The sequence below is a fragment of the Pundamilia nyererei genome, unplaced genomic scaffold (genome assembly GCF_000239375.1).
Source record: "Pundamilia nyererei isolate P.nyererei 1_Seehausen unplaced genomic scaffold, PunNye1.0 scaffold00145, whole genome shotgun sequence".
Lineage (NCBI taxonomy): Eukaryota > Metazoa > Chordata > Actinopteri > Cichliformes > Cichlidae > Pundamilia > Pundamilia nyererei.
Window position 1 is genome coordinate 299901 of NW_005187546.1, and position 16209 is coordinate 316109.

General features: G+C 42.3%; 1 protein-coding gene across 1 annotated transcript in view; it reads right to left on the reverse strand.

Annotated features, from left to right (window-relative positions):
- Positions 1–16209, reverse strand: part of LOC102202716 (collagen alpha-1(XI) chain-like) — a 47353-nt gene that overhangs the window by 21070 nt on the left and 10074 nt on the right. Inside the window, exons 2-27 of the mRNA XM_005744527.1 lie at positions 13693–13860; positions 13494–13585; positions 12881–13002; positions 12094–12256; positions 10861–10983; positions 9876–9995; positions 9633–9761; positions 9491–9538; positions 7852–7893; positions 7648–7710; positions 7483–7557; positions 6855–6938; positions 6680–6736; positions 5836–5889; positions 5667–5720; positions 5501–5554; positions 5364–5417; positions 5227–5280; positions 5093–5137; positions 4243–4296; positions 1844–1888; positions 1715–1768; positions 1584–1628; positions 1455–1508; positions 1320–1364; positions 1185–1238 (exon numbers count right to left, since the gene is read on the reverse strand). Of these exons, the coding sequence (XP_005744584.1) occupies positions 1185–1238; positions 1320–1364; positions 1455–1508; positions 1584–1628; positions 1715–1768; positions 1844–1888; positions 4243–4296; positions 5093–5137; positions 5227–5280; positions 5364–5417; positions 5501–5554; positions 5667–5720; positions 5836–5889; positions 6680–6736; positions 6855–6938; positions 7483–7557; positions 7648–7710; positions 7852–7893; positions 9491–9538; positions 9633–9761; positions 9876–9995; positions 10861–10983; positions 12094–12256; positions 12881–13002; positions 13494–13585; positions 13693–13860 (1952 nt within the window). The remainder of the gene's footprint in view (positions 1–1184; positions 1239–1319; positions 1365–1454; positions 1509–1583; positions 1629–1714; positions 1769–1843; positions 1889–4242; positions 4297–5092; positions 5138–5226; positions 5281–5363; positions 5418–5500; positions 5555–5666; positions 5721–5835; positions 5890–6679; positions 6737–6854; positions 6939–7482; positions 7558–7647; positions 7711–7851; positions 7894–9490; positions 9539–9632; positions 9762–9875; positions 9996–10860; positions 10984–12093; positions 12257–12880; positions 13003–13493; positions 13586–13692; positions 13861–16209) is intronic.

The window sequence follows — 16209 nt, forward strand, 5'->3', positions numbered from 1 at the left end:
TTGAGATAAGGGCTGCTCTGATGAGACATGTTTTGATTTACATTGCACATGCTCAGTGTGTGTTGTTCACCTGGGGCAGCGATGGCAGCAGGAAGCAATGTTCTGCTCGGAAACCTTGGCGTTCATGTGGATATTACTTTGGCGAGTACCACTTCCCTGTACATGGTTAGAGACCACATACACACCTTCATGGCAGATATATTCCCTAATAACAATGGCCTCTTTAAACAGGGTAATGCTTCCTGCGACAGATTATTCAGGAATAGACTGAGGAACATCACAAAGTGTTCACTCTGTGTTTATCATTAGTTATTATTAATCTCTGGCTCTCTTCCACAGAGTGTCTTTTGTCCTGTCTGCCTCCCCATCTGTTGTTACATAGGGCCTGCTCCTGCTGGAGGTTTCTCCCTGTTAAAAGGAAGTTTTTCCTTCCCACTGTCGTTAAGCACGTGCTCGTATCTGATTGGGGTTTTGTGTCATTGTAGGGTCTTTACCTTAAAACAGTGGTTCTTAACCTTGTTGGAGGTACCGAACCCCACCAGATTCATATGCGCATTCACTGAACCCCTCTTTACTGAAAAATCAAATATGATTTTTTTTTTCAAATTTAAAGACATAGATCTGTTTTTTACTGGTGCACAAAATGAGCCGTGCATGTCACGGCGGAAGCTCTGCCGAACCCCTGAGACCGACTCACCGATCCCCTAGGGTTAGATCGAACCCAGGTTAAGAACCTCCGCCTTAAAATAGATAACCGGCCTTGAAACAACAGTTGGGATCAAGTTGAATTGATTTCAAATTCTTTAGACCTCAGTGGGATTTTTCTCTCTGACAACCCACTCGCAAGTTACAAGACTTAGTGGTCAGAGAAGTCCATGCTTTGATGAGTCTGATTTGGACCTGCACTATATCAGGCGTGCAGTTTTGATATTGTGGATATTGTATGCTATAAATTCACTGAATTGTAAAAATGTTTTCTTTTTAGAACTTCATATATCTTCACAGAGAAGTTTCCTCTGTCAGTGCTGCTGTAGTGTCAGTTGATACTGGTATCATGTGGTTACATAGACATAAGATTAACCCTACTAACTGGAAACCTCACTCTGCATTTTAACATATCCAGAAATATACAAATTAATGGATTCATATATCCATATATCTCCAAACCAGGTTGCATTTTCTACCTTAACTCCTCGTTGCCCAGGGTATCCAACAGGCCCTTGGACACCTGGAGGACCCTAGAAATGAGCATATTCACATATTATAGTCAGTTGTAATACCATGAAAACAACATAAATCCTCAGAGACAACAAACTTACTGGCAGTCCTTTTTCCCCCGGGGTACCTTCTCGTCCAGGGTGACCCTGTAGACAAAACGATGTGTGAAGTTGAGGGAGTGCATCATGTCACAAGCGATCACAAAAGTAAAGAAATACAAGTGTGCATTTACTGACTGGGGGCCCATCATTTCCTGGCAAGCCTCTCATCCCCTTCTTCCCTTGAGGACCCTGTGAGACAAAGATGAGTCAGTCAACTGAGATTCTCTTTGCTCTGAGGAAAGAATCCAAGTAAAAGACTCTCACTTTTTCTCCTGGCAGCCCTACTAACCCCTGAGGACCAGGAAAACCCTGGAGCAGAGACAGAGGATTAGTATTTCCTTAGATACATGTATGCAGCTGAGTTACATTTGTGAGTGTATGTTCACTGCTTTTACAATGATTCCAGGGTTGCCCTGCTGTCCGGGTGCTCCTACTTCTCCTGGCGGTCCCTGTCACAGAGGAGACATGATGTCATCAGAACAGATCAACATAGATCTGGGGTCTTCAGCGTTTATATTACTTACTATATTTCCCTTTGAACCCTGAGCCCCATCAATTCCTCGAATGCCCTGTGAGAAGAAAAAGGATGGCGGTTAAAGAAGGAGACTACATTTTTTTTATATCCTCAAATCTACTTATGTGGCCTCTAACCAAAATATTTAAAGCACATGAGGTTTGTGTTCAGAATAATAGGACTCTGGTTAAAGACGTGCATTGTTTTGTGGGCCGACTGTGAGCTGCTACTTCCTGTGTAAGATAATTCCTTTGCATGAGGTGTACTTTCTGCCACCAACTTTCTCTGTCGTATGAACTCTTTACTCCTACAAAAAAAAATAATGTCTGAGTAAACAAAGAAGCCATGCAGCTGCCATTGTTTAGATTTCTCTGGAACTATAAGCTGAAACATTATCAGATTAAGTCCTAAGTGAAAAAGAGAACTGAAAAAATGAAACAAACATTTTACATATTTAAATATTTTGATAAATATTTGCTGATTTGTTTCTATTCTTTTTTTCTAATTCATTTGTTGAGGGAAAATGAGCAAAAATCACATGTTTGTGTGAGGAAAACATACAATACAGTCCATAAGTATTCGAACAATCGCTTAAAAAAATCAGAAAATCGAGATGGGATTGAAGGTCGGACTTTTAGCTTTAAGCTTTAAAGTATAGCATTAACTGTTCAGGAATAAGGCTTTTTCTTTTTCATAAAATCCCATTTTCAGAGGCTATTTCAGAAAAATTTTGTGTTTCCTCCCTTGAGATGCCCTCAGAGCTGTGGGGACTCTTTTAGATGTTGTGTGTCTCTTACCTGGCTTTCCTCTTCTTGAGTATAACCCCTGGTTTTCACCTTGTAAAGGTGTCTCTGGACTGTAGGCCTTGACAATGATTCATTTACATCCTTGATAATGTTCCTAGTTGGCTTTCTTTACCAAGGAAAGAATTTAGCAATCCACTTCAGTTGTCTTCCATGGTCTCAGGTTTCAAGTCTTTTGATGTCGATGAGGTGGTCAGTGCATTCCTACATTTTAAGAATCTACCAGATTGTTGGTTTGGTTATCTCTGATAGGCTTATTTAGATTTTTCATCCTTCTTGGCTTGCATCAACATTTCTTTGGGCCTTATATTGAGAATTCCAGTGAACGACTACCAAGAAAAGATGAACAACGCTGGGAACCCACACCTGTCATGAGCTTAACTTGTCATGGCTAACTGAGGGAACAGGACTCACGGCCATAAGGCTGCTTGTCACTCAACTGTCCAGTAACTTTTGAGCATGTGAAAATGGTGGACTGTGTATAAAAATAGCTGTTATTCATAAACAGTTGTAACCCCTGAATTAAAGACAAAAGGCTGCACTTCAATCAGATCTCGATTGTCTTTAACATCCACTGTGGTGGTGTGCAGAGGTAAAACTATTGCTTGTGAAGCAATAAGCTACAATTAAACACTTCAGGTAACTTTTGATCGGTCCTGCACATTGTTTTAGAGGCATTTTTGTCCTTTTCTTTGTACAAAACAGCTTCAGACTGGATTTACTCACATAAACTGTGCACGTCAGGTCTGTCGACAGCATTTCTAACACTTTTGCTCTTGCACTGAACTCTGTCGATAGCTGTTCTTAAATTTTGTCCATCTGTATACAGTCTGTTCTTTAGAGATGGTTCTATAACCAATTCCAGCTTGATCAGCATCAACACCTTTCTGTCTGGAGTCCTCCTGCTCACACCTGGTTGTCATCCCATGTGAATCTAATTTCAACTTCCAGTGTACTCGTAATAGTAGAAGTTTCCCTTTCACTGATATGTAATATTCGATGGCAATATAATCTAATGATATTTCAGGTCATTATTAGAATTTTTAAGTGTCCTTCAGCTGTAAGGAGGAGGGTGTATTTCCCCTACATTTGTTTTTCTAAAGCTTGTTACATAAAACCCCTGGGACTGGAAACAATTTAAAAATGATCAACTGCACCACTGGTTTAGGTATACCACCTTTCCTGCTTGAGGCTTTTAAAGCGTAATGAACCAACATCAACGAATACATTTAAACAAAGCAAAGAGCATTGTCGGATGCCGACAAGCGCGAACGTGTGTTGCTACAAGTGCAAACAGACGTTACACAAAATGAAACGGCTTCAGGCCAGCAAACAGTCTCTTTCTCAGATAAGAATTACAGAACACAATGTTAACAAATGGAGAAGGGGTGCAACTTTGTGATTAGGTATTATCTCCTGCAATTATCTGATAGTTACACCACAGCTGGATTCATGCAGCTGATGTAAAAGAGGGTTTTTTTCATGGTTAAACACAGAGTTGGCACAAAGCTGTAATCACTCTTATCTTACATTGTCTGCTGTTGTTAGCTGTAGATGTTAATGTGTGAAAAGGTGGTGCATTAAAAAGGATAAGGTTCACACTCACTTGCATGCCTGGGGGACCGGGCCGACCTCTGGGGCCAGTCATACCTCTGGGTCCCTGAAACACAGATCAGTTAATATAAATAAGATAATGTAGCATGCAGTAGAGATTGTGCACCATCCTGCAGCCACATTTTAGCACCGTTTTCTGTTGCAAACTTAAGTCTCAAACTGACTGGTTCTTACATAGCACTCAAAGTGCTTACGTCATTCGTACAAGCCCCTTTTTTATCTAACGTTAATACACACTCACAACCTAAGGTTAATTTTATTTTAATCACACAAATCGACAAGAGCTGCAATGGTAAAGAGCAAACTGCCTCCACGACATAAACAATTGCATCATACTACTAACACTATGTCAGTTCTTTGCAAGTATCTGCACAAACAGCATGTTAACACAACATAGTGAAGCTGAGTGTGTGTTCATTTCAGTCCAGCCTAAAGTTCAACAAGTAACAAAGGCAGTGATGAGCAGTCAGGCCTGTAGCCTGTGTTTCTACCTGTTCATGAATCACTGTGGAGATCGCTTTAAAGTGACTTTGGGCTAGTTTTCATCTTTGTTTTCAGTTTTCAGCTTTGTGTTTGTACGTGAACACTAACAGAAAGATCACGTGTGTCTTCATTAGGACGGCGATTTGTGTCGGTGTTGATAATTATGTGACGGTGCATCCCAGGTCATGTTACCGAGAAAGTAATCTACTTTCTCCAGTGAGTAATTAAGTAGCATACTTTATTACATTTAAGAAAAGTTTAAAAAAATGTGTAATACATCACTCACTGACTCCAAAACTGGCAAATGGTCTAACTGAATATGCTGAATGGCACTAAGGTGTGTTTTTGTAAACACTCACAGCATCACCTGGTTGTCCTCTCGGCCCAAGTGGCCCCTGAGAACCCTGTTTTTTAAAAAAAAGCAAACATAAATAACCATAAATAGAAGCACCTGCACACATAAAATACACCTACAACTGCCACGACCTCTCACCTTTTCTCCCAGCTCTCCAGGAGGACCTACAGGGCCTGGCTTCCCTCTGTCGCCCTGAGAAATTACACACATGGGAGCTGACAAGTGCTATTCAGAGTTATCTACTTAACAGGAACTTTTTCAGCCACATAACTTACGTTATGCCCTTTGTCTCCAGGGAGACCAGGCAAGCCATCAAATCCCCTGTCTCCCTTAAAGAAAGATGAAAAGGAGAAAGTTAATGTCTCAGTTTAAGGAGACGCAAAAGTGAGGTGTGACTGGGACTTTAGCTCACCTTTGCTCCAGTCTCCCCTATTTCACCACGACCCCCATCTGCACCTGCTCGACCCTAAAAAACACACACAGACCCAGACATGGTAATAGTTTAGTCACAGAAATAACTACTTTAAATCCATGCCTATAACAGTTTCAACAATAAAAACTGTAGTAAGTATTCACACCCGTTTCCCAAGTCGCCCATTCTGACCGGAGATACCTGGCTGTCCTGGAGGGCCCTACAGGAAAAATAAAATCATCAAAGGAACGAGATCCAGGTGATATGTTGCCAGTGGTGAATTGTGTTAACAAACACAGTTTAACTGGTGCTCCAGTGTGTTTAAACTAACTTACTGGTGGTCCCATCTCACCAGTGGCTCCCTTCAGCCCAGAGGGGCCTGGTACACCCTGAGAAAAGAACATATTGATATTATTGACGTATTTATTTAATAGTAAGAATTTTTTTAAAAATTGCAAATTGCAAATATATATTTAAAAAAACAAAAAAAAATGGAAATTGGAAGTGTTTTTTTAGGAAGAATACACACAGACAAATGAATGTTTCAGTTACATAAGCAACCACTCAACCTTTTAAATGCACATATGCACATACTACATGAATCAAATCTATGTTTATGCACTCTCGTATACCAGGTTACAGGCGAAAAATGTGAACGATAGGTGCTATCGTATGCTGCAGATATTCACATAAATATATTTAATACATATTACAAGGTCACACAATCGTCACTGCATAGGTCATTAATGGTTAAATATAAGAGATGCACTCAGATTCTAGCCCTAAGGGCCTAAACCTGCATTCTTTTTGATGTCCAGCAGAGGGCGACTCAACTGGTTGTAAAGACTTCCAGTTGTATAGACATCTATGGAAAAAACGGCCCCTGATTCTGCTCTAGGTGACTTCAGTAAATGTTTTTCTTGCTTAGTTTATGAGCTCAGTTTCATGATTTTGGTCATAGGGAAGACAACATGGAGTAGATTTTGTGAATTAAGGTCATCTTTAGATTATCCAGGATAGGCTCACTGCCCAACGACTTGTCAATCACAAGTCTGCAAACTTTCGTAAATTACTCCCTATGTCCTGCAAATGCTTCATCTGCCAAGTACTGTGTGAGAAATAACTTTTAAAATCCTCTGGGCTGCCAGAGTTTACATAAATAATGAGGGATGCACTCACCAGTGGCCCAGGTCTTCCCCTGAGGCCGAGTGGCCCTGGAGGTCCCTTCATAGCCAGCTAGGAGACAAAGAAGAACCAGTATAGAAGACATAGTCTGGTTTTAATAATCTTCAGAGCTATATATAAGCTGCACTTCTGAGTAAGCTGTATATGCAGCATGCAACCGGTTGTATACCTTGGTCTGCTGCAGGATGGCCTGAGCTTGCGCTTCTTGTGCAGAAACCACAGAACCTGTCTTTGGATCGCCACCTGAGTGGAACTGCACACAGAGGCAAAGACACACACACAGTTGAGCGGACATGATACTCACAAGTTAAACTAAATACTCCTCCCAGTGGCCACTGCATTGCACTGCTGCTCTGGTCTTGCATAAGAAGGTGAAGATGGAAGGCATTTTGAAGCCAAAATAAATAAGCTGTAAAACGTTTCATTGTTTTATGATTCTGACAGCAACATGAATGCTATGCTGTGGACCTCGCAGCCACCAGATCTCAGCGCAAGTGATTAATTTTTAAAGAGATCAGTAAAATAAATGATCACCCTCAATCACCTGATTTGACACAGAAACTGCACCAAATATATTTTGCTGTAAACAAAAACATGCACTATAAAGCTTTCAGAGGCAAACAGATCGATCATTTCTGTAACTACCTCCAAACAACCCATTCCTCTGGCATTACTGGCATTCAAACATTCCCATTTCCCCTAAGGCTTTGTTGAAGGTTAACAAGACCAAATAACTGCTGCAGCAACATTAATGCAGCTTGTTAGCCTCGGGCAACGCTGTGCTATCTTTGTGTTACCGGTATAAGCATGATGTTTCCTGGGGGACCTGGTATCCCATCAACACCATTAAGGCCTGGCCGCCCCGGAGGACCCTGACAGGAGAGATATGAGAACGTTTATGGAGACTTGTCGATGTGTGGAGCACTCAGCCATTCACTCAGCATACAGAGGGCAGTCCTCACCGGCTCTCCAGCGTCTCCTCGAGGTCCCACCGGTCCCGTGACTCCAGGTGGCCCCGGCTCTCCCTGCAAACACACAGATAAGCAGTCAGCAAGTCACTATGACTGAATTTATTTAATTCAAATAATTAAAACGTTTGTTCTTTTTCTTAAATAGTGAATGAAATTGTGTTTCATGTTATATCTCATGCAGTGAGCATCGCTAACCTCGGGCCCTGGAGGTCCATACGGTCCTGTGATTTGTGTTCCCTAAAATTTCACATGAAAAAAAGTTTTTACATTCAGGTTATTTTGGTAAAATACAACCACTCAAACCAGTTAAAACAGGATTTGTATGCACGCTATACCTGATACCTGAGCAGATATTAGTTAACAACAGCAAATATAAATATATATATATATATTAGGGGTGCAACGATACACAAAATGCACGGTTCGGTTCGATACTTTGGTGTCACGGTTTGATATTTTTTCGATACAAAAAAATGTTCATGCCTTTTTAATTTGTCATTTATTAAAATTATAAATGTTGCAACGAGCTTAGCTTCTGTCTTGCTAGCTTGCGCTGCGCTCACTGGATCTGCACTCGACAGTGCAGCCTAGGTGGAGTAGTCGAACGCAGATCCACTGAGCTCTCAACACAGACAGCATGTCAGAAGAAAAATTGATAAAAATAAATTAAAAATGTTGTATCGTTCGATACATATGCATACCGAACCGAAGGCACTGTACCAAACAGTTCAATACCAATACGAGTATTGTTGCACCCCTAATATATATGTATATATACATATATATATATATATATGGCCAAGCGGCTCCTATAGGTGTGCAGGACTCGACTACGGACTTTATTCAGATGCCAGTCTGTCACTGCTCACACACCTGCATCTGATCCAAAACTCTACAGCTCAGCTGTTAAAAGGCACACATGAGACCACATATCACCCACTGACTTTCTTGCATTTGCTCCCAGTTAGTTTTAGAATAGATTTTAAGATTTTATTGTTTAGTTTAAAGAGTTTTCTGTCTCATTCTCTTGTGTCAGTTTCCCCCAGCTTTCCCTGGGTATTGTATTGTATTTGCTGTTTACTTTCTAGTCTCACATCCTGTTTTATCTTGGTAGTTATTTGTCTCTGGTCTCTGGTGTCTGATGTCTAATTTTGCTTTCCCCCGCGTATTGTCCTCTGTGACTATTTGTACCTGTGCCTTGTTGCCCTCCTGTGTCCAGTCGTCTACAGTCAGTCTTTGTCTGACCATCTGTTAATCCTTCCAGCATTTTTTAACTTGCCACCGGTCATTTATCTCACCTATTCTTGCATCCCTTCAATGACTTTTAGCGAAATTCAGAATCGACTTTAAAATTCTGCCGTTTCATATAAAGCTCTACATGCACAGGTCGCTGCTTATATAGCAGAGCTTCTGAAACCTTATCACAGCAGCTGGCCTCTCATCTCCTAGCCAGGTCTAAAACATGTAATAGACACGCCAGTCCACTGAGTCAGTTTTACGTTGTGGAGAGGCAAACTGTGAAATGGACACGAATGCAGAAGTTGCAGTACCAGCAAGGGGAGATAATATCTTTAAGGCAAAGAATTCAGTAGTGAACAAAACAAGGTGATTAACAGGGCCGTTAATCACCAGAAATTATCAAGTGCTTGAGAGACAGCTGCATTTGCATTTACAACAAAAAACTGTTTAAAAGTATATGAAATACATGAAAAACTGAGAGGTGTGTTTTATGTTGTTAACTCGTTATTGTGGAACGTAAAAGTCACAGTGTTTTAATGGTCATTAAAAAGTGTTCAGAATGTGTAAACTGATGAAGTATCATCTCTTATCTTACCGCTCCCAAATACCCTGGCTCTCCTTTCTGTCCTTTCTCTGGTATATCCTGACAAGAAGAGTGAGCATGATTATTGCAGATGACTGCAAGGCAAGTTTTCTGTATGTTTCCATGTAAAATTGGATAAATGTGTTGATGGTACCTGTCCGTTAATGGAGAATTCCCGCTCTCTCTCCGCAGGTCCATAGCGGTCATCATATTCTTCCTCATACTCATACTCGTTCACGTGGTGGTAGTTTGTCGTGTTGTCGTAGTCTTCGTACTCTATGATCTATCCGACAGACACGCGCAGATACGAACGGTGAAGGACAGAAAAAAGCAGATGGAGCACAAAGAGACACAACAGGTCCGAGCTCGTGATGCTGTTCATGCCGCACAATCTCACCTCGTACTCTGTGACGTTTGGACTGGCAGTCACCGTGGAAACATAGGAGTCATCATAGAGGTCGCTGAAGTCAAACTCTTCGTACTCTTCGACCACGTGTTTCTTTGGCGGTCTCTCCACCTAAAGCGTACAATAGAATCAAAATAGATAAAACATTTGAGGCCTTTTAGGACATAACGGATGTTTAAACTTCCTCTCCCAGCCTGTCACAACAACTCTAAAAAAGGTGCAGCGTACTCCAGTTTTTTAGTGGTGCCCTAATTCCATGTGTTCTATTGGCTTCCTGGTTGCATTTCTAGTGGTGCTACATTAAAAACAAACTGAACCCAGTAAAACAGGATTCTTTCCGTGTGTTTTGAACTTGAAGCCAATGGGAAGAGGAAGAGGATTTGAAGCCTTTCCCAGAAGTGTGGTCCGTTGGCAGACGGACCCTGGCGAGCTACTCTGAACCACAAGAGCCATGTAATGTGCTTCACTACAAGCACAGGAAGAAACAGAGAAGGAGATAAAATGTAAGAGTGGGAGAACTGGTAGCGTTTATGACTTTATTTTAAGATACAAGGGAAATAAACAGCCCTGTGGTGCTTCTCAAAATGCAGCTACAATAAGAGGCATGAGTGCGTGTGTGGGAGAAAAAAATTTATTACATACTGGCAACTAAAACAGTGTGAGCTAATGATCTTTGCCTCCACACAGTGAACATATTTTCATAGCTTTTAATTTATGACACCTAGAGGATTTCAGAGAAGAGAAATATGACCAGCATAGTGTAATTAAACCATTCGTCTTTTTCGTCTAAAATGCCCATAAATACTGGTAAAAGTTTCCCTGCCGCTTGTAACCTTGGGGGGACACCTTTAATTTTAAAATGACAGAGCAGATTTACAGCATTCAACACCTGAGATGCCTCACGGTTGTGTGTGCCTGTGAAACTCGCCGCTCATTTCCCTTCCTTCTCTCTGACTCACCGTTAAGGAGGACTTACCTCTTCGGCCTTTGTTAATATGCTGTTGTAGGGTAAAGGTTTGTCACAGTCTGGGATGTAGTCCTGACAGTACGTCTCCGCTGCTCTGGGGTCGTCGATGATCAGTAGCTGCTGGATGTCTCCCTGTGTCCCAGAAACACACACCAAGCTGAACTCGGAAAAGTCTGTGACTCCACTTTAGCTGTCAGGAATGCACGTTAAGGATGCCATTACTTGTAATCACTGAAAAATATCACTGGCCCATCCACGTGTCTGTAACATCTCTATCTTCTGTGTTCATTTAGACGGATCAAAGTGACTTAACGGGCTGTTTTTATGGCCGCTCCGCACGTAATCGTCTCCAGAGCTTCAGTCTCAAATGGAGCCAGTTAAGACAGACACAAGCTCTTTCTTCTTCTCTCTGTTTTACACATGTACACACACATTAACGGATGGCGAGTCCAAGCCAAACACGCCTGGGAGTTGTTCACTTAAGCAGCTGGACCACCTGACAAAGCAAAGGTTACAGTTTGCACATTTTGCATCTATGTCAAAACGACCGCAGATGCTTTTAAAGTGTGCACAGATTTGTTTATTTGAATGGCTTATTCGTCTTTTGCAATATCCACAAATATTAATAAATACACCAGTAAATAATATTAAGAAAATACGCTGTTCAAGAACTTAAACTGCACTGCATCCACCCACACAACCACTGGAGGGCGATGCAACTGGGAAAAGGCTCGATTCATTTCTCACTATTTGACTGACAAATTAAACAAGCGGCAACAAGCAGAGACACCTCCTCACCGCACACAAAGACCTTATTGTGGGTCCTAATCGTTTGTTTGGGTTTTTTTGCATGTTTTTATAGTTTTTATCAAAGACAAATGAGCTTCTGGCTTTACTAAATACACTGGAAAAAAAACCAAAAAGAGATTTCCATGGTGACCCTGAGAGCTCAAATGCACTGCAACTTGAGAAAAGAAAAATGCTGCAAAAGCACGCAAAACATATCTGAAGATGAATAAAACATAATGGAAGTAGGAAATCTCACTAAACACAACTGAGTAAGGAATTGATTCAACCTCCACTGTTTCTTGTGCTTTTGCAGCATTTTCCTATTTGTTGGTGGGGGTTTTTAAGTTGCGGTGAGTTTGGCCTCTATGGGCCACCGTACATCACAATTAGCAATGACCTTCGCCACGGCTCACTTGACATGTCACTTGTAACCCCTCCGTGTCACCGATCTACCTCAAACACATCTTCATCCAGCAGCCGTGTTCCAAACACGGTAACACCCTCAGTGCTGACGTGGGGGTCGTGACCTCTGAGCAGGTCAAGGGTGTTCAGCTTCTCACAGTCCAGGTAGAGAGTCACTGACTGCCCATCCACACTGTAGGCTATTCTGTGCCAACTAGTAACAAAGAGAGAAGAAAGTTACTCTATCCAAAGCTCCTGCTGGTTGAGAAGGTGTGCCTGTAAGCACAGAGAAAGATCTGAGCATATTTTCAATTCAATTCAATTCAATTTTATTTTATTTATATAGCACAAAATCACAACAACAGTCACCTCAAGGTGCTTTATATTGTAAGGTAGACCCTGCAATACAGACAAAAAACCCAACAATCATATGACCCCCTATGAGCAAGCACTTTGGCGACAGTGGGAAGGAAAAACTCCCTTTTAACAGGAAGAAACTTCCAGCAGAACCAGGCTCGGGGAGGGGCGGCATCTGCTGTGACCAGTTTGGGTGAGAGAAGGAAGAATGAAGCCTAAACAGTAACAGATTCACATATGATGTTTTTACTAACATTAATAGTCTCTTTCCCCCCTCATATTAATACTACTAAATGCTTCTTAAAAATTCTACTCCTCTGTTCATTGTTAGGTTCTTCTCTCCTGGGACTAAAGACGAAAAGCACATGCACACAGCATGTATTACCACACGTTATTATCTGCATTAAACAAATGAATAAAGAAAGAAAGAAGAACACAGAATCGTCATCATGGGTGGCTGTGTATGTGTGTAGTTACCCACTTGCCATCAGCCAGGTTGACCTTCCTAAAAGTGGGGTAAAGGTCTGGAGGGGGCTGGCCCTCATGGTCCTCATACAGGAATACAGGAGAACGGCCGATCTCTATGCCCAGCTGCTGTGTGCCCTGACAGATGCAGACACAGAGACCAGAAGGAAAACATGTCATGTTCATGAAATGATCATAAGAAAGAAAGACCTCCAAGATTTCCTTATATTTGATATGCACACAGGAATGCATGGATTTGTTTCCTGTAGCCATCATAGGATGCAACCAACCAGAAAAAAGCAGGTTTTAGGTTTGGGGCCTTTTTATTTTTGTAACTGCAGCATAAAAATCTGCTGGAGAGAGCTAATGTGCTCACATTCTTCCAGCTAGCATAAACTCACTTAAATTAGATTAGTCCAAAATTATAATTTTGACAAAAATGATCTTTATCAGAGATGACCAAACTCCCATTCTGATGACAAGCTGTGTTTCAGGTGCAGGTTGCAGTGCCAGTGCAGATCCAGTGTTTCATATATTAGTATGGTGACATAACTTCATTATAAAATGTATCGTGGACACAGTCAAAAATGCAGACAGATGAGGTTCAGTGGTGCATGTGTGATGCATACCTGCGAGTCATACAGGGAAAGGAGAAAGACCTGTGAGCTTTTCAGAGCTCTAACTGTTGTCACCACTGAGAAATTCACAGGGAATGGAGAATCTGGGAAGAAAGCACGAAAAAGAAATTATATATATATATATAAAAAAAACCAGATTCATTTTCATTTCTTCTGCCAAGCAAGTCTACAGACTCGTACCAAAACTCACCAGGGAAAAATTGCATGGTGGGAGCACTCAGCTGAATCTTCTTATTGATTTTAAAGGAGAGGTCTGGCTCCTCTCTCCCCTCTCTGCTGATGCACAGCCCTGCCTCTAACGACACGCCCTCCATGTCCTCCGATACCTCCAGGACCTTCAGGACATCGACAGGAGCGACTGCCAAAAGACAAGAGCGCTGAGTGGGTTTGATTATGGCCTGAATTTTCAGGTATTTGTCAAGTCAGCCTAGCCGGCATCTAAATTACAGCTCTTTCAGACTCAAAAGTGACACTCTTATGATGCATGCTTTTTACCATAATCGCACACTGGCATGCACAGCAGTGTGCTCTGCTGCCAGCGTCGAGTGGCAGACGTTTGACACGGTCAAAAGTCATGTGGGAAAACGGGAAAATGTATGCATAGCAACTCCCTCTTTCATTTTCTAAGACTGCAGTTGCTGCCATGCTCATGCAATACATGCTCATCATTGGTGTTCCTTCTCTCATTAACCCCACTGAGCAGACAGACAGTAACCAACCAATTAAAAACAAAGAAGTTCCTCAGCAGTTAATTGAAAATCAAACTGAAAACCTTGTGTTCAATGTGTTTAAATGCTGTTATGTGTGCTGTCTCCTCTAAAGTTTGTGGGGTGATGTTGGCACAACATATAAGCAACCCGATCGAGACGGAGAGAGCACATCCCCCCGTCATCGTTAAACTCTCTCTTGTTTGTTGCAGAGGCTCTGTGCACAAAAAAGTTATACCAGACTGCAACAATGAATACACACATTTTGATAGTGACCTACTCTGCTGTTGTGCAAAAAAACAACAACCAAACACTCCATGTAAGAGACAACTGGAATATGCCCAGAGTTGAGGTTTAAGTAAAAATGCATAACATATGCACTCACAGACATTCAGATTCTTTTGCGTGATGTGCACACAATAGCTGCAGAGCTCTGGGAGGACACTAAGCCAAGAAAGATGTGATATAAAAGACGAGGCTGGGCGGATTGGGCGGGTTGGAGGGAAGGGGGGGTCGGCGGAGAAATGTGCAACATATTGGAAGTAGGGAGATGAGAGGGGAAAATAGGAGAAATAATAGATGGTAGGGGAGAGGAGGGCATGCCTCTACTGGTGTGGCTCCTTTTCACACGTATTCTGAGGCTTACGTAAACCCTCCATCTGCCACGCACCTTAACCCAATCACCCTCCCAACACACACACACACAGGCATGTGCATGCACACAAGAGGTTGGCATAATGTCTGAGTCTGAGTGCCAGATGTATTTGTTGCCTCTCTCTTCTTTTTTCTTTTTTTTTTCGGTTTGTCCGTCTGCTTTGTCTGCCAGGCTGCCTGCTAGCACTCTGTCAGCTTGTAATTCAGTCTTCCTGCCTGGCATTGTATCATTTACAGATACAAGTCCATGCTATTAAAACATGCCAGTGATTTTTTTTGTCCCTTTAACTGGCTGAGGAAATGACATCTTGATTACTTGTTCTGTGTTTAGTCCTCTGACTGGTAACCGAAGCGTCAGAGCTGGTGATATCATGCCTTTTGTTTAAAGTGAGCAGAAAACAAAAACAAACAAGAAAACTACAAAAAAAAACTTCCATGTAAGGGAGTTTACAGTCAGTGTGAGTACTTTGTCACTGTCTTGGTATTTTGTTTTGTTCTGCAACTCTGTGTTTTTAGTTCCCTTAGTTCCCTTATTTCCCCTGTGCTGTGTGTCCCCCTGTGCCCCCTCTTTATGTCAGTCCTCATGCTTTAGTATCTTCATGTTTCAGCATCATATATCTTTTCATTTCTTCCTGTTTTACTTTGTTTGTCTTTCCTCACGTCTTGATTTGCTTTTACTTCCTGTTCCAGTTTCCCTCTTGTGTGACTGTCTGCTTTGCCATCCTCGTTTTCACCTGTTGCTGATTACCTTCTCCTGTGCCTAATTCCCCCTCCTGTCACTGCATAGACCGCCTGTTTATGACCCTCAGCTTGACATTGGTTTTTGTTCTTCCTTTGTGACTTTGTTTATCTATGAGATCTTTTTGCCACTATCCATCCATCCATCCATCCATCTTCATCCGTTTTATCCGAGGCCGGGTCGTGGGGGTAGCAGACTAAGCAAAGAGGCCCAGACCTCCCTCTCCCCAGCCACCTCCTCCAGCTTATCCGGGGGAACTCTAAGGCGTTCCCAGGCCAGCTGAGAGATATAATCTCTCCAGCGTGTCCTGGGTCTGCCCTGGGGCCTCCTCCCGGTGGGACATGCCCGGAACACCTCACCTAGGAGGCACCCAGGAGGCATCCAGGAGGCATCCTTGTCAGATGCCCGAACCACCTCAGCTGGCTCCTTTCGATGTGGAGCAGCAGCAGCTCTACTCTGAGCCCCTCCCGGATGGCCGAACTTCTCACCCTATCTCTAAGGGAGAGGCCAGCCACCCTTCCGAGGAAGCTCATTTCTGCCGCTTGTATTCGCGATCTCGTTCTTTCGGTCACTACCCACAGCTCGTGGCCATAGGTGAGGGTAGGGA